The 21,954-nt window shown below is 42.0% G+C and overlaps 3 protein-coding genes across 3 annotated transcripts; 1 reads left to right on the top strand and 2 right to left on the bottom strand.

The window, feature by feature from the left end:
* Positions 1-351: 351 nt before the first annotated feature.
* ppp3r1b (protein phosphatase 3 (formerly 2B), regulatory s1ubunit B, alpha isoform, b) lies at positions 352-20,493 on the top strand. The gene is made up of 6 exons (XM_070924751.1): positions 352-605; positions 5,079-5,118; positions 15,296-15,472; positions 16,435-16,494; positions 16,949-17,133; positions 18,076-20,493. The coding sequence occupies exons 1-6, from the start codon at positions 603-605 to the stop codon at positions 18,121-18,123; spliced, it is 513 nt and encodes a 170-aa protein (XP_070780852.1). The 5' UTR covers positions 352-602; the 3' UTR covers positions 18,124-20,493.
* LOC139292797 (E3 ubiquitin-protein ligase TRIM39-like) lies at positions 7,340-10,258 on the bottom strand. The gene is made up of 2 exons (XM_070915185.1): positions 10,176-10,258; positions 7,340-9,561 (listed from the first exon to the last, which is right to left on the bottom strand). Exon 2 carries the CDS (start codon positions 9,557-9,559, stop codon positions 7,973-7,975), a length of 1,587 nt encoding a protein of 528 aa, XP_070771286.1. The 5' UTR covers positions 9,560-9,561; positions 10,176-10,258; the 3' UTR covers positions 7,340-7,972.
* LOC139301366 (E3 ubiquitin-protein ligase TRIM39-like) lies at positions 10,488-13,774 on the bottom strand. The gene is made up of 2 exons (XM_070924739.1): positions 13,729-13,774; positions 10,488-13,114 (listed from the first exon to the last, which is right to left on the bottom strand). Exon 2 carries the CDS (start codon positions 13,110-13,112, stop codon positions 11,472-11,474), a length of 1,641 nt encoding a protein of 546 aa, XP_070780840.1. The 5' UTR covers positions 13,113-13,114; positions 13,729-13,774; the 3' UTR covers positions 10,488-11,471.
* Positions 20,494-21,954: the final 1,461 nt, after the last annotated feature.

Raw genomic sequence — 21,954 nt, 5'->3', positions numbered from 1 at the left:
GACTAAAATATTGAGTATATCGGGAATATTGTTTTATCACAATAAGAAACGTGACTGGAACATCCCTGGGCCTTCACTGAGCCCTGTGACTTTGTCATTCTTATTAGTCACTTAAAACAGTGGCTCTTGCTTAGGGCCCCCCCTGACCCCTGGATCTCAGCCTGTTCAGTAATCCATCATAGAGGTCACAGATGGGGATATTTGAGGGCCCTTGTGATTCAGTGATGGTTATTATGAAATGGAGTGATCCCTCTTTTTAATAGACGAGCTTTGCTTTGCACCTTCCACTCCTCCTCCTCCTCCTCCTCCTCTCTCCCTCTTCACTCTCCTCACCAACTCAACCTCCCTCTCTCTCTCTCTCTCTCTTCACACCACTAGCCACCCTCTCTGCTCTCTCTCTCCCCCTCTGCGGCTCTATCTGCTGGCGCTGCAGTGAATCTCTCCCCCGCTGTCAGAAACGGTAAAGTCAGACAGTCGGTGGTCGGTATCTGACCGTTAAAAGTCATAAGCCTCCTAGAAACGTCGTCTTTATCCGACCGTGTCGACCCGTTAACGGAGCTTTCCATTACTCTCCCAGCAGCTTAACACCCTCCGGCGGCAAAATGGTAAGAAAAATCTGTCGTTCTTTTTTAAAATTATAATGTCAAACCTCATTTTGTAAAAACAGCTTCTCCTCCTTCGACTGTACTGTTAGCTTCATAACTAGCACTCCAGGCTAACCTGTTCGCTACTGCTAGCTACCGTTAGCACAGCGCTGACATTAAAAAGAGCGTAACGTTTGTGGCAGTTTGTTTATGACAATATGGATTTATTATTGTGTTATTTATGCTTCTCTCAGCTGACACATTGTCACTCATCCACATACAACGTAACTTCGATGTGTGGCTTGGTAGAATATGGTCACAAAGCTAGCTGGTGAGGAAATAGAGAAATACTGTTACGGTTTTGCTAGCAGGTTAGCTAGCTGGAGGTGCGTCAAGTGCGCAACAAAGTAAGACGGAAGTGTCGTAACATGGCCATCAAAATAATAGCTTCAAATTTGTTGGTCTTGGCATGAAAATCTCTATCGCCTGACATAAACTAACTGATAAACTAGGACTGCAGTTAACGGGTATTTTCATTATAGATTATTTGGCTAATCATTGAGTCTATAAATCGTTGGAAATGGTAAAATAATTGTCTTCATATGAATTGTTGAGACCTTTGTGTTTTAAAATGGACTTTAAAATGGAAGGTAGCAGGAATGTGATTCCAGACTTGATTTTGTTTCTCCTCTTTGATTTCTGAGAGAAAACAATGAACTTATGCTCCAGGGGTCTTTAACAGAAGAAGTATTTGTCATGTGGTTGATGCACTTTTTTAAGGACCCCATTCCATACTTCAAATCTGCAGATGACTCCCTTAAATGTAACTGTCGTAGAAAGTGGCAGCGCAACATACAGATGACAACATAGTGCTTGCCAGTTTTAGCCTGCAGTTTACTATTTTATTTTGAAAATATTGACCGGAAGTGTTGTATTGTCTTGCGTGAGAAATGGCTGATTCGTCAGTACGCTGGTGCTCTCCCTGTCAGATGGTGTTTAAGTAAAACAGACAAAGCAGTACCCCGTTATGCAACGTTGTAATAGAGTAGTTATTATTCTTTCCCTGCAACACACACTGGCCCGAAGCTGAGCAAATCATACAGACAGTAGTCAAGGTACAGTAGCTGGGATGGGCCAATCCAGGTAGCAACTCTGATACAGTTGCTGCTTTTTTTGGAGAGTTGGCGTGTGTTAAAGCGGGGAAGTAGGACAGTGGTATATCCACAATACTGTGTGGACAATGATTACCCTAGCACTGCAGTGAGCAAGAATACGCCCACACCGAGCCAGCTGAATTTGAAAACACATCTTTTTCTCCTCTCCTTTCTGGCCCTCCATGCACAATCAGCTGGTGCTTTCCATTCTTAAAACTCTCCAGAGTTGATGGATGTTAAAATGCTTGTCTCATGTTTTTAGTGTCGCTTTTGGAAATCAATGATGTAAACACGGTTAGAGACCGAAGACAACTTTCTGTCTCCTCTAACTTTCTCATTAAAAACACTGCACAGCTGATGCTCGTAACTAGTAACAGTGATGATTTTCAAATTATTTCATGATACTTTATTTCACTGGGTATCAATACAGTTTCTGGGTATTTTGTCAAACAATACCGTGATCATAAAATATTGATTTTAACACAACTAGTATTTATAACATAGTATTTATGACCTGCTTTGAAATCATGATTTTCTGCTCGTTCAGGTATCTGGTGACAGAGTGAGGTCTGTAACTGACAGCAGCTAAATTGTGAGTGTGTCTCTATTGCAGTGACAGAAAGGAGGTTCACCCAGCAGAGAGGGAGCAGACTGTCTGTCCCACTATTGAACACATATTGGTCAACAGTTTTGCTGTCTGCTGACTGAAACAGGAGAAGCATTTTCCTTTTGATTGGACGTCTTAGTGTGGATGATCATCTTTATGAAAATGTCTTAAAGCCACATATGTCGGCTTAGTGTGAATGTAGCCTAAAGCCTAATTATACTTTCCACACCAGCGGGGCATCTTTGTCATCTTTCCATGTCCACAACGGACAAAAAAACCCAACGAGGTGCATTTTTGTGTAGTTAACATGACAGTTGACGTCGAGTTTTGACCTGTTCTGATCAGAGCAGCTGGTCTGCAGTTTGAGATTCCTGTCAGACGCTGCTGCAGCACCAGCAGCTTCACTGTCATGTACTCTGTGAAGTCATGTCACTCACATTTACTGTATGTCAGAGATTCAAATCATCTGGCAGATAAACTGAGCTGAGGTGGGGTTACCGCCCACCGTCCCTAAATATACAGGCACATGTTTCATTGTGGGTCAGATTCATAAATGAATTCTGTGTGTAAATGAAGCCTGGACTCAGTGATTGGCCCGATGGTTGTGTTTTAATCTCAATGTATTTAGTTTCAGTGTATTTGAATTGACTTCTTTCAACAGGCGCACAGTTTCAGAGCTGCATGAGTGACAGGAACAACTTCGTCACAGAATAGACAAACCCTAATATGTTTCTAACCCCTTAAACACTAATGAACTTAAAAGGCCTTCAGATGACACTTAGTGATGAAGTAAACCAGTGAAACTTGCAGGTACATGTGACCTGCCTTTGGCCTTTGTAATAAGAAACAGAGGATATAGCAGCATACAATAGCTTTAATGCAGATGTGTCATTTAGGGAAGCACTCTGAATGTATAGACCAGCTGTTTATCCTAAAGCAGTGGTTCCCAAACGGCAGGGTGTTGGCAAAAAAAGGGGAAAAGTGTGCTTCTACTGCACCACCAGGCTGTGTGTGGCTGGTAAATAGTCTCGACGACTGCAAAGATCCTTGGTTGTAATCCTGCTGCACTCAGCTAATGTTGTTACAGACACTCCCAAAAGTACATGAGCTGCGTTAGAGGTGCAGTCATTTGTTGTTTAATGTCGCTCTCACACACAGTTTCAGTGCTTAAAACATATTTGAAAGCAGCATCAGTGAGACTCGACAGCTTAATGCACTACAGCACCCAAACAGAATCCAAATGTGATGCAGCTACACATTAATGTGCACGAGGAGCTCACAAATATAATGAATTGTTCTGCAGATAAAAAGGAAACGCCATGTAGTGTACTAGGCCCATGTGACGCCCGTGATCAGAGCCAAGCTTGTGTTGGGCTCAGTGTCAGACAACAAGCTGGAACAGACCTCTGCATGTTGACTTCACTGAGGAGGGAGGAGGAATGTTCGAGGGGCTGGCACAGCAATCAAAGCAACCAAAGCAAGTCCTCAGTCAGCCACAATATAAGAATAATTCAATCTGGAGAGAAACTGATGGAGGAAAACTAAATGGCCTTCGTGGAACTCTGTTGTATTTTGCTGTAATTTAGCAGAAAATGTCACATGTTCAAACCACACAATGCCTCTCTCTAAATCATTAAACATGATCCGATATTTCACTCGAGATTACAGATCTTAAATGACCAATTGATTAGGGTATTGACAGAAAAAGAATACAAATGAAATAGACAAAAATAGCAAACATTCTCTAGTTCCAGCTTCTAAATTGTGAGGATTCGCTGCTGTTCTTTGTCTTTTGAGATAGTCAACTTAATATTTTAGGATTTTAGACTGTTGGTTGGACAAAAGAAAACATTTGAAGATGTTTAAATTATTAAAATTATTTCGGACAACCAAACAATGACTCAAGAAAATAATCAGACGATTAATTGATAATAAGCCATCCAATGAAAGTAGAAATCCAACAGAAACATCTGGTGAAGACAAAATATTTCACTGCATTAAGAAGTGTAATAACGTTTTCAACCGTCAGACAGTGAGCGTTGGAAGCCCAAAATCTGAGTGACTGGCCCAGTATTCATGAAGTCAGCGGTGTCAAACTGTAACCTTGTCAAACCCCACAGAAGAGATTATGTTTATTTTGTGCCGGAAGGCAGAATAAACCTCACGTATTACCCGTTGATGCGATTTAGAGTTAATGTGGCTCTCTTTACCGGTTGAGGAGGGAAGCTGCAGCCTCGTTAGAGCAGCCTGGTTCAATTTCTGCAAGTCCTCGAGAGATGAGACGAGGCAAATCAAGGCGGCACGTTGGCCTAGTTTTCAGAGTCCAGATCATTCTGTCGCTCATGCATAATGAAGAACACCAACAATTAGCCAAGAACAGGACACAGAATAATTCAATTCATCTTCTTTACATTTTAGTTGATTTAACAGATTTTTCATTCTTGTAAGAGGCACAAGATTTCTCCCAGTCGAAGGAGAGCTGTTATATTTCTTCACCCAACATCAGTGGGATTTAATATAATGTACTGAGGGGCTTTTGACACCTCTCCACATGCTAAAAACCCAGCTCCTCGATTCATATTGAGAGATAGAGGAGACCACATCCTGCTCCTGTATACAGTATAAAGCATTTTGCCCCTTTTGATATAAATGACTTAGATTATCCTTTTTGTTTTTAATCAGATGACACAATATGCAACTCTTGTTTCATTGTCAATCTTCTCTCCTTTTCAGGGAAATGAAGCCAGTTATGCCCTGGACATGTGCTCGCACTGTAAGTACCAACAAATGCCACTTCACCACAATGCATTAGATGAAACACTGTCAGTGACATTTGCTGCTTCCCCTATCTGTTAATCTATATATCTATGCTATCTATATTCATTTTTAATATCAAGAGGCGGGTGAAAATCCAGTCCGTAAAAAGTCAGGGTGAGGATTAGGTTTCAGATACACCATTTGGAGGGTAAACACTTTTCTCTCCACTTTTTTCACTGGAACCATTTTCTGAGCTGAACTATGGTGAACTAAACACTACGACTTTGGGATCTGCAGGAACACAAGGAACACAGATAAACTGGTCTGTTTTTAAAAATATTGTTTTCAGTTACAATTGGACGATGAGTCATATATGTCTATATCTGAGTATGTTTTATGGTTGGGCGATTGGGCGAATATATCGGCTGTGCTGTGCAAAAGAAAAAGAAACGACTTACACGTACTTATAAACGGAACTAAGAAGGTATTTAAGTTTGATACCCTGCACTACTGGATAGTGATCGTCAGGGGGAAAGTCAGACATGTACACACTAAGTTTGGGATATGATGGTGACCCGTGATGGATGTGAACATCACCACATGCTGCACCTTCTTCTGCAGGCCTCTGCCGGCAGTCTGACCCAGCCTCCCAACACTCTGAGGCTAAAAATGCCTCATCGCTCTGTAAAGGTCAGTGTCAGGGCTGCTGGGAAAACCTTGTTTATTTTTAGTCACCGCAATATCCCAGTTTTAATTAGTTGGTCGCCTTGCTCTGACCTCCCAACTCCAGAGAAGAAATTTTCTCGCTTAATTAGAAAATAATGACTGTAATGTCTGGACCTACTTTTTGAGTAGCACCCCCCTCAGGAAGATGGTGGTGTAAGCTGAACTTGGGTCTCAAAATGACGTCAGCCGTTGCTGCTATCGGATATGTTTGCTGAGCGGGTGGGAGATTTGGGGGGCCTGCGTCCTAACAAGCTGTTAAGAAAGGCGTCAAAAACCGGGGGGACCCAGCAGAGGGAGCGGCCGGTTTAGATTTATGACCCGCGCTCTGTCTTTGCACCCCTTCAAACTCAGAAACCTGCCTCTCATGCTGCCTGTTGATTTCCAGAAACAGCTCAGCCCTTTCTTGAACCTTGTGGCTCGGAAAGTTGATGCCAAATCTTTGGTTTTCTAATCTTTGAGCAGGACCAGACCCTGTTGTGTGACCGAGGCAATGGTTCAGGCAGGTGTCTCTGCTTACTGCAGTTTACTTTGGGGTCTTGCCTCATAGCAAGAAGTCACGCCAGCAAGTCTCAGGTGTCTCACCAAACCTCACCGGTGTATCTGGAGAGGTGTCTGGGTTAATGACCTGTAAGGAGGAGACACGAGCAGCAGGGTTCAGTCTGGCTGATGGTGCTGCATTTCCCCAGTCAACTGATGGGCTTCGTCTAGTCGGGGATATTTATGGGAGTTCCCGATGCGACCACGCCTCGACTCCCCGCCCTTCTTTTCTTTCAGGACCAGCAGTTCAGGGCAGCTGCTTTCCCTGTTAAAAGCAGAGCTGCCTTGCTGGAGTTTCCCAATCAGCCACAGAAGAAACACCAATTTACATTTAAAGGTACCCTGTGGGGTTTTTCCCCACTAGAGGCGCTATTGATCCATGTCTTAACGAGTGGGTCACAGTGTTTATTTCTTGCATGCACATGAGATTACTATTAATGTCATTAGTTTCATGCTATTACGCTGACTGACAGTTGGTGGCAGTAATGCATTAAGAAACCACACTGCGCCAACAAAGGCAGTGAAGAAGAAGACTGCCAGCCAGTAAACATGGATGTAAACAATGCACCATTTAAAGCGTTAAAAAATCTGCTTTGCAAATGTTCATTCTACCCGTTGTAAATATAACTTGTATTTTTACCCCCCAATATCCACCATACATGGCTGTGACATTCGTTTCCTTTAAGGCTGCTGAAAACAATCTGCTGGCCTTCTGTCCAGTGTGCAAATGTCCACTGGATGTATGAGCTGAGCCTCTCTACCATGACTCTTTTCTCTGCTCTGCTATTTCTATGCTGCTGGTCTATTTTTGCTGCAGCTGCTCTTCTGTTGTAGTTCTGACTAAGTAGTTGCTCAAGGAGTGTTAGCTGTTGTATTAAACCACGCTTGCTGTTTCCACCACAAACCACAGGTGTCACCAAATCAACCAGGACTGAAATCTGAAGGATTACAACTTTTATTTCTACTATCAAATATTTACAGATTTGTTTGACGAAGCCATCTTACCAGTATTCACAAAACAAATGAAAATTGTCCAAAGTGACCAGTAATTAACCAAAACGCTTTTCACACAAATAGAACATCTCGTTAACATCTATTCCATTAATTAACTTTGCCTGTTAACTGTTTTGTGCCCGGTATAACAATGACACATACTGTGCTCTGTGTACACTACAGGCAAAATTCAGCTTCAAATGTTTAACGTTTTTTTAACAAAATTTTAACAAAAAGAAAATTTCATGAGACATTGACAGAAGGTACAATCTTCAGTTTTTTTTTCAGCTTCTATCAAAATTTGGTGCCGAATGACAAAGCATTTTTCAATAGTCCATAGTATCAAAGCAATTTGGTGGGTGCTGGTATCAAAGTTCAGTACCCAGCCCCATGTGTGTCACGATGCAGGGTTAAAGACATGAATGCATCAAATTAATGTGTTGCGTATGTAATGGGATGCATGTAATAAAATATCTTAACCATCCAAGTGTACATCAGTCACCACAGTAAACAGATTCTGTAGAAAATACGATGTAAACAACAGTATTGTCACTAAATATGTACATTTGTTCACTGAAATAAAAATAAATCAATACATGAAATAAGTTCAGTGATTAGTTTACTCTGACAGGAGAGATGATGAGAGGGGCGGAGTTTTTACCTCCATCATTCAAGCACGGACTGAAGTATGGGAAGAGTTTCTCAGTGAAGGAGCAGCCAGTAAAGGAGTAGATAAGAGCTGCAGCATCTATGTCATAAAAGGAGACAAGACCGTCCTCGTAATCCACAAACACCCCCACCTTCTGAGGCCGAGACTTCAGAGAGAGACGGACTGGAGGGCCATCAAGAGCTTTGTACTCATTTCCATTTCTCAGCAATATAGTCCAGAAACCATCCTCAGGCCTCAGTGTGATTGTTCTCTTCCTGTTGATCGACTCTCTGGCCACTCCTAAATTCCAATCAGTCTTTCCTGTAACTTGAACCTCGTAGTAAAACCTGCCTGAAGAGAAACTCTGCTTTCCTAAAACACAGACACAATGAGAAAATCTCTCTGGGTTGTTCGGAAGCGTCTTCGTAACATCACCATGATTCACTTGTCTTTCATCATCAGACAGGATGAGTTTAGGATGTGCTGTATCAGGATCAAGAGTCACATCCTCTGCATACTGCTGGACCCTCTTCAGCTCTGCTTCAAGCAGCTTCTTCATCTCTTTACTGAGTGTCTCCTCCAGCTGAGACACAGCTCTCACCACAGTCCCCTCATATGATGGTGGAGGGACGCTGACCTCTGTCCAGTCCTTGGCGGGTGGGGCATCCTTTAGGGACGGGAAGCTTTGGAGGACGTGGAGGTGGTCTTCAGAGTGTGAGAGCTGCTCCACCTCAGTCCTTCTCTTCATCAGCTCAGAGATTTCCTGTTCCAGCTCTTTGATGAAAGCTTCGGCCTGTTGTTCAGTAGTTTTCTGCTTCTCTTTGATCGTGTCGATGAGTTCGGCCTGGCCTCTCTCAACAGACTCCTTCAGAGAAGTGAAGACCTGAACACCTTCTGCTATCTCTCTGTCTGCACCTTCCTTACTGAGGTCAACCAAGTGTTCGATCTCCTGAATCTTCAGTCGTCTCTTCTGGATCATCTGCTGGATTTCAGCCTCTGTCTTCCCCAGCTCGGCCTTCTTTCCTTCACCTTCGTCCTTCAGAGGAACAAACTCATGCATCTTGTGGTCTAAAACAGGGCAGAGCATGCAGACACACGTCTGGTCGGTCTTACAGAACAGCTCCAGAGGTTTATCGTGCTTCGTACACATCCTGCCTTCCAGGTTCTCCACAGGGTCGATCAGCTGATGTCTTTTCAGGCGTGAAGCCGTCAGATGAGGCTCCAGGTGAGTCTCACAGTAGGAGACCAGACAGTCCAGGCAGGACTTCAGGGCCTTCAGTTTGGTTCCAGTGCAGACGTCACAGGGAACTTCTCCTGGTTTGGACGCTTGTCGATCTGAGCTGCTGCTGCTGGCTTTCTGTTGAGCGACCATCTCAGACATGGAAGTGTTGAACACAGGTCTTGTGATAAAATCCTCTTTACACATAGGACACTGGTACTGGTCGTCATTATCCCAGTGTCCACTGGGTGCGGTGACAGAATCAGTGAACACATCCAGACAGATGGAGCACAGAAACTGATCCTCAGACAGCAGATAGTTTGCAGCAGCCATATCTACACATGTAGTGTGGAAGAAAAGAAAAACATTTGATTCAAAATCCAGTTTTATGTTTTTGTTTAAACAGGAAGAAGTGTGATTACTGCTCTTTGAAGTGTAACATGATATTTGGTAAAGTCATTTTGGAGTATATATGCCGTGTTTTGATGGGGATACTTTCACCAAACTGAGTCGCGACCATTTAAGCTAAAAGCAAAATAACACTGAAGAAGTCCAGCACTGCTGACAAAGCTCTACTTCCTTGATGCATTTCCTTCACATTAAAAGCGTCCCGCTAATTTGGTGGAAAGCTTTTAATGTGAAACAGCTAGAGGAAGTACAGGAAGCAGTATGGAGGAAGCAGTCACAATATCAGGAAAGCAGGAGTGAAACTAAACTCCAAAGCTCAGAGATTCAGTTCCAAGTTACTGAAGTCCTGAGAACTGACACAGAGACAGTTGAAAGCAGTTAAAGTGGGCGACTGTATCGTGGGCCTGTGGACAAACTGAGTTACGTTTTAATCAAGTTCACAAGTGTGAACTGAACAGAGTGGAAGCTCCTGCCTGAGTAGAGCTGAAGTTTTGTGTTAATCCTGGTTGTTGAGACTGTAAATATGATCAGCTGTACTCACCAGTGTTTGGCCGAGACTCCGCTGTGTTGTTGAGAAAGACCTGATGAACTCGGTGTGAATGACCTCGCAGAGAGAAACAGAGACTTGTCTCTGACTCTGACTAACTTTACTTTCACTTCTGGAGTGTGACGATGAAGCTCTCCTCTGTCAGGTTTTGCTCCGCCTCTTACTTTGTTTGGTTTTGTTTCCGCCCTCTGACCTGCGAGATTATTGGGAAATACAGGTGGGAGGAGGAAGGTATGTGGAGAGGTGTTGCTTACCTTAATCATGTGTGTTGAAACTTAAAGGTGCCTTAGCTTTACTTTTGCCACAGAGTTTAGTTTATTTATTGGACACAATAAGAGAGACGTCACACATATCTGCAAAATGTCAAAGATAACACAACAAAGTCCAAGACTTATTACAGCAGCTCAAAATTGTGTCTTTCACAGTATTTCATAGTTTATTAAACTGACTTAATTTTCTTCGTGCATAAGATGTGATTATTGACTCACAGGTGTCAGCAGCGTTTGGTGCTTCAGCAGTACATTAACTTTATGCACATCGTTCCTTTGTGTTGTGATCCATCTAGTGGTCGTTCTGTGTCATAACACCAGTTAATGGTCTACATGGACGCCTGTTGTTGCTGCTGCAGTGTAGCAGGGAGTCATGTGACGTGTTCAGACATGAGGAAGGCTGGCAGGTCTCAAATGTGCACAGTTAAAATGAATTGAGGTTTTTCTGTATTTACAAACAAATTACTGTTGGGTGACTCCCACAGAGACTGTACAATACCATTTGTTGTCAGTATTGAAATTTGAAACAATAAGGTCGACTTACAACATAGAAAAACTAAAGTAGTTGTTATTGACAGTCTTGTTACCTGCAGAGAACAACAAATTAAAACAGGAAAAATGCTCTGTTATTCCCATTTTGAATGACTTTAAACTGTGTCGGTGAAATGATGATGATTTCAAGTCTCGGACTGTTTTCGTTGTTAGGGTTAGGGTTAGGGTTACAAAGCATTTTTCAATAGTCCATAGTATCAAAGCAATTTGGTGGATGCTGGTATCAAAGTTCAGTACCCAGCCCCATGTGTGTCACGATGCAGGGTTAAAGAGATGAATGCATCAAATTAATGTCTTGCGTATGTAATGGGATGCATGTAATAAAACATCTTAACCATCCAAGTGTACATCAGTCACCACAGTAAACAGATTCTGTAGAAAATACGATGTAAACAACAGTATTGTCACTAAATATGTACATTTGTTCACTGAAATAAAAATAAATCAATATATGAAATAAGTTCAGTGATTAGTTTACTCTGACAGGAGAGATGATGAGAGGGGCGGAGTTTTTACCTCCATCTTTCCTACAGGGACTGAAGTATGGGAAGAGTTTCTCAGTGAAGGAGCAGCCAGTAAAGGAGTAGATAAGAGCTGCAGCATCTACGTCATAAAAGGAGACAAGACCGTCCTCGTAATCCACAAACACCCCCACCTTCTGAGGCCGAGACTTCAGAGAGAGACGGACTGGAGGGCCATCAAGAGCTTTGTACTCATTTCCATTTCTCAGCAATATAGTCCAGAAACCATCCTCAGGCCTCAGTGTGATTAGTCCCTTCCTGTCGATCGACTCTCTGGCCACTCCTAAATCCCAATCAGTCTTTCCTGTAACTTGAACCTCGTAGTAAAACCTGCCTGAAGAGAAACTCTGCTTTCCTAAAACACAGACACAATGAGAAAATCTCTCTGGGTTGTTCGGAAGCGTCTTCGTAACATCACCATGTTTCACTCCTTTGTCTTCATCAGACAGGATGAGTGTAGGATGTGCTGTATCAGGATCAAGAGTCACATCCTCTGCATACTGCTGGACCCTCTTCAGCTCTGCTTCAAGCAGCTTCTTCATCTCTTTACTGAGTGTCTCCTCCAGCTGAGACACAGCTCTCACCACAGTCCCCTCATATGATGGTGGAGGGACGCTGACCTCTGTCCAGTCCTTGGCGGGTGGGGCATCCTTTAGGGACGGGAAGCTTTGGAGGACGTGGAGGTGGTCTTCAGAGAGTGAGAGCTGCTCCACCTCAGTCCTTCTCTTCATTAGTTCAGAGATTTCCTGTTCCAGCTCTTTGAGGAAGCCTTCAGCCCATTTCTCTGTTGTTTTTTGCCTCTTTTTGATAGCCTTGATGAGCTCACACAGTCTTCTCTCAACAGACTCCTTCAGAGAAGTGAAGACCTGAAAACCTTCTGCTATCTCTCTGTCTGCATTTTTCTTACTGAGCTTCAATGAGTGTTTGATCTCCTGAACCTTCAGTCGTCTCTTCTGGATCATCTGCTGAATTTCAGCCTCTGTCTTCCCCAGCTTGGCCTTCTTTCCTTCATATTCTTCCTTCAGAGGAACAAACTCATGCAACTTGTGGTCTAAAACAGGGCAGAGCATGCAGACACACGTCTGGTCGGTCTTACAGAACAGCTCCAGAGGTTTATCGTGCTTCGTACACATCCTGCCTTCCAGGTTCTCCACAGGGTCGATCAGCTGATGTCTTTTCAGGCGTGAAGCTGTCAGATGAGGCTCCAGGTGAGTCTCACAGTAGGAGACCAGACAGTCCAGGCAGGACTTCAGGGCCTTCAGTTTGGTTCCAGTGCAGACGTCACAGGGAACTTCTCCTGGTTTGGACGCTTGTCGCTCTGAGCTGCTGCTGCTGGCTTTCTGTTGAGCTGACTGTCTGAACTGAGCGACCATCTCAGAGATGAAAGTGTTGACGTGCAGCTCAGGTCTTGTGTTGAAACGCCTTTTACACATGGGACACAGGTACTGGACGTTAGTATCCCAGTGTACAGTGATGCAGTTTTTGCAGAAGTTGTGTCCACATGGTGCGCTGACAGGATCAGTGAACACATCCAGACAGATGGAGCACAGAAACTGATCCTCAGACAGCAGATAGTTTGCAGCAGCCATATCTACACATGTAGTGTGGAAGAAAAGAAAAACATTTGATTCAAAATCCAGTTTTATGTTTTTGTTTAAACAGGAAGAAGTGTGATTACTGCTCTTTGAAGTGTAACATGATATTTGGTAAAGTCATTTTGGAGTATATATGCCGTGTTTTGATGGGGATACTTTCACCAAACTGAGCCGCGACCATTTAAGCTAAAAGCAAAATAACACTGAAGAAGTCCAGCACTGCTGACAAAGCTCTACTTCCTTGATGCATTTCCTTCACATTAAAAGCGTCCCGCTAATTTGGTGGAAAGCTTTTAATGTGAAACAGCTAGAGGAAGTACAGGAAGCAGTATGGAGGAAGCAGTCACAATATCAGGAAAGCAGGAGTGAAACTAAACTCCAAAGCTCAGAGATTCAGTTCCAAGTTACTGAAGTCCTGAGAACTGACACAGAGACAGTTGAAAGCAGTTAAAGTGGGCGACTGTATCGTGGGCCTGTGGACAAACTGAGTTACGTTTTAATCAAGTTCACAAGTGTGAACTGAACAGAGTGGAAGCTCCTGCCTGAGTAGAGCTGAAGTTTTGTGTTAATCCTGGTTGTTGAGACTGTAAATATGATCAGCTGTACTCACCAGTGTTTGGCCGAGACTCCGCTGTGTTGTTGAGAAAGACCTGATGAACTCGGTGTGAATGATCTCGCAGAGAGAAACAGAGACTTGTCTCTGACTCTGACTAACTTTACTTTCACTTCTGGAGTGTGACGTTGAAGCTCTCATCTGTCAGGTTTTGCTCCGCCTCTTACTTTGTTTGGTTTTGTTTCCGCCCTCTGACCTGCGAGATTATTGGGAAATACAGGTGGGAGGAGGAAGGTATGTGGAGAGGTGTTGCTTACCTTAATCATGTGTGTTGAAACTTAAAGGTGCCTTAGCTTTACTTTTGCCACAGAGTTTAGTTTATTTATTGGACACAATAAGAGAGACGTCACACATATCTGCAAAATGTCAAAGATAACACAACAAAGTCCAAGACTTATTACAGCAGCTCAAAATTGTGTCTTTCACAGTATTTCATAGTTTATTAAACTGACTTAATTTTCTTCGTGCATGAGATGTGATTATTGACTCACAGGTGTCAGCAGCGTTTGGTGCTTCAGCAGTACATTAACTTTATGCACATCGTTCCTTTGTGTTGTGATCCATCTAGTGGTCGTTCTGTGTCATAACACCAGTTAATGGTCTACATGGACGCCTGTTGTTGCTGCTGCAGTGTAGCAGGGAGTCATGTGACGTGTTCAGACATGAGGAAGGCTGGCAGGTCTCAAATGTGCACAGTTAAAATGAATTGAGGTTTTTCTGTATTTACAAACAAATTACTGTTGGGTGACTCCCACAGAGACTGTACTATACCATTTGTTGTCAGTATTGAAATTTGAAACAATAAGGTCGACTTATAACATAGAAAAACTAAAGTAGTTGTTATTGACAGTCTTGTTACCTGCAGAGAACAACAAATTAAAACAGGAAAAATGCTCTGTTATTCCCATTTTGAATGACTTTAAACTGTGTCGGTGAAATGATGATGATTTCAAGTCTCGGACTGTTTTCGTTGTTAAATCTTGTTGTATGGATGTCGTAATGTCTCTGAACTCCACGTGTTGATGGCCTGTAGCAAGGAGCTTCGTGACATTTCCACCTTAGACCAAACTTCTTCAGATCTTTGTTTATTTAAAAGGACAGGGTGAATTATCTCCATGAACTGCAGGTTACCAACACAATACGGCCCCCACCTCCACTGTGTCTCGCTGATTCATGGTTATCAGCAGAGTGATTAGTGTTGAAAGAGGTGTCACATGACCCGGTGTTAGGGCTTAGAGCAGGGCACCAGGAGGTCCAGTAACACAAGGTTCAACCAAACTGGTGCAGTGCGAGACCAGCAGCTCTGAGGACCATGGCCAGTAGGAAGAAGAAACCAGGTAAGTTTGTGTTTTTTCGGGAAAATGGTTTCTGCAGGCAGCACAGGAAGGAGATCAGGTACAGGTGGACGACAGGTGTTTTTAACTACTGTGTCACAGGTAGCAGCGTCACCCAAAAACATTCGTCGGAATAATCTCCTCCTGTTGTGCTGAACCTTTGTCTGTTTGTTCCAGTCGTTCTCTCTCTGTCTGTAAATAACTTTCTCCCTCTCTCTGCTTCATTTCAGTTGATGCTGATGAGATTAAGAGGCTAGGAAAGAGATTTAAGAAACTCGACCTAGATAACTCCGGGTCCCTGAGTGTGGAGGAGTTTATGTCCTTACCAGAGCTCCAGCAGAACCCCCTCGTGCAGCGAGTTATCGACATATTTGACACCGACGGAAACGGGGAAGTCGACTTTAAAGGTAAATACATGATGAAACGGGCTGTCCCTCCTCACTATGATACTTCCTGTGTTCTTGAATTTAAACTTTTTCTCCTGTTGACATCAGTCCTAAAAAGGTCCTGCTGTTGTTAAAGATGTGTTCTGTGTTCCTGTTTAACAACTGTGTATTTATTGTGTGTGAACTGTTAGCTAACAAAGTAGGTAGTTAACAATGTTAAGATCCAGCACGCAAGGTCTGACATTCTGCACCAACAAATGCATTTTGTGCCAGAAATTATAATTAGAGTAGCATTACTATAGTCGTTTGTGGAGGGAATGCACTGGATGAATAACTTCCTCTGTCCTTAAATATGTCTTTTTCCCACGATATCAATTTAAAACTCATAAATGCATCAAAGAAAACAACAAAACAACCAAACAAAGGCTAATGACTAAGACTCTATCGTAGTCAGTTCTAGAAACTTTAGTTCCCGTTTGCAGAGAGTCCAAACACTCTGGAGGTCTCTCAGTCTTTGAGAGAAGAAAAAACACAGAGAGGAATATTTTAGTTGAAAAGAAGAAGAAACATCTGGATCACACCTTCACAAATCAAGATATTTTATCACATTGATGCAAAAATCATATAAAAATCCAATCTTTCCATAAACACACCTTCCATTTAATGCACGAAATCCAGAGAGCTGTAAAAACATTATTTTATTTATATAAGTTTCATCCAGATGTTCAGGTTTTGTGCACAACATGCAGCATGTGACAGTCTACATGTTAAAGACCCCAATTTGTTCCCGATGGTTGGATCAGCACCTGGCATGGTAGCTCGCTGCCCCGAGAGAGCGTGTGTGTGTGTGAATGAGAGGTGAACTGTAGAGCTATATGAATACAGTCCATTTCAGTTAAAGCACAGGAAAGTACCTGTTGAGATCATTCAGATCAACCGATGACACGTTTATGACGATGACGATGTCTTCTGTCCTTCTGCAGAGTTCATTGAAGGAGTCTCCCAGTTCAGCGTCAAAGGTGACAAGGAGCAGAAGTTGCGCTGTAAGTTTCCAACATAAACGGTTTCCTTCACATCTCTGCTGCGTCTTTGTGACTGTTAAACTCGGTTATCTATGTAGACAGATTACATCTCGTGTAAAGACTGAATGACGTCTTTATCACTGAGCATGTTTATGAAAGATGAAGAGGCGTTTTCACACCTGTTCAGCCTTTAAATACACCGTGTATCAGGCAGCCCGGGCCTTTAACACAGAGTGACACCACATGTCTTTCTCTTGGATTGACCTCATTGTGTTGAACGGGTGACTTCAGTGATGTCATATTGTACTTCAGTGCAGTGCTACATCATATAAGACTTGGACAGTCCCACATTGTTGCACGTTCGTCCAGATGTGAAGTGTCACGTCTGTAGACCGAGCCGTCCTCAGTGTGAGGTCTCGGCAGCTTTGACCCAAACAAACCTCATCTCTCCTCCGTGTCGCCTCTTTGACCTCAGTTGCCTTCAGGATCTACGACATGGACAAAGACGGCTACATATCCAACGGGGAGCTCTTCCAGGTCCTCAAGATGATGGTGGGCAACAACCTGAAGGACACCCAGCTTCAACAGATCGTCGACAAAACCATCATCAACGCAGACAAAGACGGGGATGGCAGGATATCCTTCGAAGAGTTCTGTGCCGTAAGTACTGACGATTCAGCTTCATCACCTCTCATCCTCCCTCTTCATCTCCTGTGTACCAACCAGAGAGCTTTAGACTGAAAAACGTTCATCTCCACCAACTCCTGAGGACTCCACGTTGTTCACCAGCTCGTCTCTAACTGTGTCTGACTGCTGTTATACTATGCTGGTAGTGCATGCTAACATGCTAATATTAGGCAGGCAGGTTAATGTTCATCATCTTAGTTTAGCATGTTAGCATGCTAACATTAGCTAACTAGCAGTAAACACAGAGTCCAGCTGAGGCTGATGAACGTCATCAGTTCTGCAGGTATTTGGTCACAAACCAAATGTTTGACCTGATGGTGGTGCTGATGAAGAGTCAGAAGATCATCTGAAATATATAATACTACTACATAAAAATACTCCATTACAAGTAAAAGCCAAAACATAAAAGACCTTACTTAAGTACAAAAGTATTAGTAGTAAAATATACTTAAAAGTAAAAGTACTTATTATGAAGAACAGCCCCTGTCAGTGTTAAGTGATTATATATTTTAATGATGGATTATTCTTACTGATGCATTATGTCGTAGCTTTTGATGGTGGCGCTAATTTAAACAGTTTTATTCAGTGTGGTAGTTTAATCTGTACCACTGCATTATATTTCTATGAACTCATCATCACATGTTTATCTGAAAAGTAACTAAAGCTGCCTGATAAATGTTGGCCTCTGAGATGTGTAAGTATGAGTAAATGTACTTAGTTAGTACTTATCATGAGCGTGTGTGTGTTGAGAAAAATATGAAGCTGATGGTGGCGCTAGAGGAGAAGTCAGAGTCTGAAGGATTCATCCTCTGACGTCATGAACGTCTGAATATTTGTAGATATTTCAGTATCCAAGTGGTGGTAAGACGTGAAGAAGAAACGATGTGTGACCTCACGTCCTTCTGTCTCCGGCAGGTCGTCGGTGGATTAGACATTCACAAAAAGATGGTGGTCGACGTCTGACAACTTTTTCCCTCCATTTACTGAAGATCTGCTTGAAGACGTCGTCCAGCAAAATGCTCTGTCTGTTTTCAACGCAAGTATTTTCTCTGTGAAAAACCCCTCCTCATCCTCCCCCTCCTCCCCCCTCCTCCCCCTCCCCCTCCCCTCACCCCCCCCCCCTCCCCCCCGAGCCTTCTGAAGCCAAACTTTTACCAAGTATTATTGAACAGGGACTCTCAGTGACTCGGCGTCGCACTTTAAAAGCTGACGGACGGCTTTTTACGGCAGAGCGACGGTTTCAGTTTGGTGGAGGAAAGCTGGAGTGTGTGTGTGTGTGTGTGTGTGTGTGGGTGTGTGTTAGAGTGTGTATGTGTTGTGTATGTTTTACTGGTTTTTCAAGGTATGTGGGTTTTTTATATTTATTTTGGTGTCATTGTTTTTTTTTTTTGTTTTTTTGAGAATCAAAGAAAGTCTATCTTAAAGAAAGTAAACTTTAGTGGACGAGTGTCGTTAGCGGTGATGTTACTTGATTTCAGAACAACACAAACAGCATGAAGTGCCAACAAGACTCTATTGACATGCAGTTGAATTACAGGTAAAATCTGTGTCTTTATTTTAGAGATGTAATTGTATTACTGAATGCATTTATCTTACTGGAGTATTGCATTATTTACACTTAAGGAACAGCTTGATCTTACAGTCACGTTTGGCTAAATGTTGTCGGAGATAAAGGGGCAGATTGGGTCCTGCATGTTTTTAAATGACGCACTTTGGCTTACATCAGCGTCCATCTTTGTTTCCTTTGTAGGCGTCTGTGTTACTGAGCACCAGGTGAGATAGTCTGAGTTATAATAACGACTTAGAAGTTGACGTGAACGTTATTTACAAGCCGGGAACTGGTCGCTACGATAACTCGGACCTGACGCACACGTGACACCCCGTCAGGTTGTTGACTGTTGTCATCTATGAAAAGTGCTTCTCACACGTTTGTAGAGTTACTGCAGAAATCGTCAGTGAAAAACACAGACAGACATAAAACTCTCAGCTTTGAAGAAAACAGCTTCATATTTTCTCTACATTTGAAGTAATGAAATTAGGAAACACTGATATTTTTCACTGACATGTTTGCTTGATGCTGCATTAGAAACTGTGAAGCCAGTGATCGTTGAACAACATGCAGGACTCCTAACAGGCGGATTATTCCTGTGTTTTTACACCTGTAAGATTTAGTGAAAAAACAAGCTTCATCTGAATTAGAGACGAGACTGTAAATGTTCCGTAGTCCTCTGAAGCTCCTCTGCTTCGGACTGTCACATCTTTATACTTTAACTGTCTTTGTGAGGAAGCAAAGCTGAGGAGGAGAAAAACAAAATGGCCGTCAAACTGCTAAAATCTGCCGGACTGAACGGTTTATTTAGTGACGCGCTGCGAAAGACAAAAGACTTTTTTACCTGAAATGGAAGACTTGTGATGTGTTTGCATGACGTGTGATCTGATCTCCTCTTTCTCTTCTGCCCGTTGCTGTTTGCATGTAGATCAGGTTTTATTAAAGCTCTTTAAAGCTCTTTTTTCAAAGCTCGAGTTTACCAGGCTGGTCTCAAAATTTAATGAAATGAGCGAAATGTCTTGCAGATGCAAATAATCTATTCTGTGCATGCTACGTGACACGAAGAGTGTGTGATAGTATTACTGGTTAAGTTTGACCACTTGCATCTTTGAATTTTTATACAGTTATACAATAAAATATAAAGTCTACGGTTTTTGTGCATGTTTAATAGTTAGAAATCATGGAAAATATCTACTTTGAAAAGAACTTCAACCCTTAAACAATTTGTTTATTTAGCTATTAGCTGTGACAGTTTGGTATTTTAAACATGTGAAATGGTGTCGGGTTGTGTTATTATCAGATCATGTGACGATAAGTAATCTCAACATTTTGTCTCGTCTTCATTACTTTTGCATTTCAGAGTTTTGGCTCATTTCATGAAATCCAGTGAGACTGTTGTGTTTACATGTTAATAATGGTGATGAACATAAAAACATTTTAAGCACGTGGATGTTGCCAATAAAAGGTTTAAACATGGAAATGTATAAAATGACTCCACTGAAACTGTAACCATGACGGTGTTTTAGTCGCCCGCCACTCGCTCTGTTTTCTCTTCACTTTCTTTAGGTTGATAATATTTTTTGTTAGAAACAGCTGCCGTCGAAGCTTCCTGCTTGTTTAGTTTCAGGTCGGTGCTGAAATGTCTTCTGTTGGTTTAAAGGGACGTTTGTGATGGAGGCCACATGGACTCAGTCTTAGATTTTTACTCCTGTTTTTGTCTTTGCTGCGTCACTGAAACTTCATACATGGAAAAATGAGAAATAAACAGTTTGAAAGTTGTTGCAGATGCTGTGAACTTTGTCTCATTTATAACTTTCCACTAATGTTTTTTTACTACAAATCATGTCCTTGTCCCTGTCTTTGGTTGTGGTTACATTTAAAGAAATGAAAGAGTTTGTTTTATAAACACTTTTTAATGTCGACTGTAAAGTTAGAGTCTACGATACTTTCCACAAACAAACTCAACAAATGTATTAAGTACATTCACTTAAGTACTTGTACTTCACTTGAGTATTTTCTTTTTATGCTGCTTTCTACTTCTACTGCGCTACATCTCAGAGGGAAATATTGAACTCTTTACTTCACTACATTTGTCTGACAGCTTTAGTTACTAGTTAGCTTATACAAGTACGGCTGAAACGATTCATCGGTTTGTCGATTGACAGGAAACTACTCTGAGTCATATTTCTTGTTCCAGCTTCTCAGATGAAGATTTGCTGCTTTAATAATTGTCTTGTTAATAATGTGGAGCAAGAATACTTTAATACATTTTACTGATTATACTTACTTACTATACTTATACTTACTTATGAAGTATAAGTACAACTCTCTGCGAGCTCACAGTTACATGCCTCAGTATTATGCAGTACTCTGTTCCTGCCAGCAGGGGTCAGTGTGAGGCCACATGTTCATCATATGGAGACCCTGTAAGGCCAAAGGGCCGGACGCCTCTGTTAGTAGACTTGAGTTCTGGCTGTGGTTCCTGGTTTGGGTCTTTTCAAACCACGTCAGGGAACTCTTAAAGACAACAGTGTTGTTCCAACGTTGTATCGACACAAACGGTTTCCTGCTGCATGAAGAAAGGTTTCTGGTGGCCGAAGATTAATGTTCACGGTTTCAACTATCCACATACTTTCGGCCATTAGTGCACTTTATGTGACGTCAGCTGTGGAGGCTGAGAGTGTTTGGAAACTGCGACACAATTTGTAATTCAACTGAATTATTTTTTAATATATACCAAACAGAAATTACAAAGGAAATATGGAAGACCATTTATGCTTCCACTTCATAATTATAACTCATGTTAAATTGTGGTAAAGTTTTTCATAACCAGATTATAACAGACACTGATTGGAGGATGAGTGGTGGACTGACGTTGTGATCTTAGTGATGTTTTGGCAGCTGAGTCTTTATAAATATTTTTCAGATTTGATCACGTTTAAAATATTTGATTATTGTACATTTTTAGACATTTTAGTTTAAGTTTAGTCTTTTCTTTCATTGCTCACTTCTAATATTGATCATCATCTAAGCATTCAGACGGTACAACTGTCACCATCTTGTGTGTGGTTACCATGGTTACATGTGTTGTAAGAAAAGGCTGTTTAGGAACAATAAGGCGGCCATTTTGTCAGTTATTATGTAACTATATAAACTCTATTTTTAAACAATCTTCATACTGTTAGTGTCTCAAAATATCCCAAAAGATTGTTTATCGTCTGAACAGCTTGGAATCAAATTTGATT

This window comes from Enoplosus armatus, chromosome 2 (genome assembly GCF_043641665.1).
Source record: "Enoplosus armatus isolate fEnoArm2 chromosome 2, fEnoArm2.hap1, whole genome shotgun sequence".
In the NCBI taxonomy this organism is placed as follows: Eukaryota; Metazoa; Chordata; class Actinopteri; order Centrarchiformes; family Enoplosidae; genus Enoplosus; species Enoplosus armatus.
The sequence above is the reverse complement of the archived record's forward strand: the minus strand, read 5'-3'. Positions and strand labels throughout refer to the sequence as shown.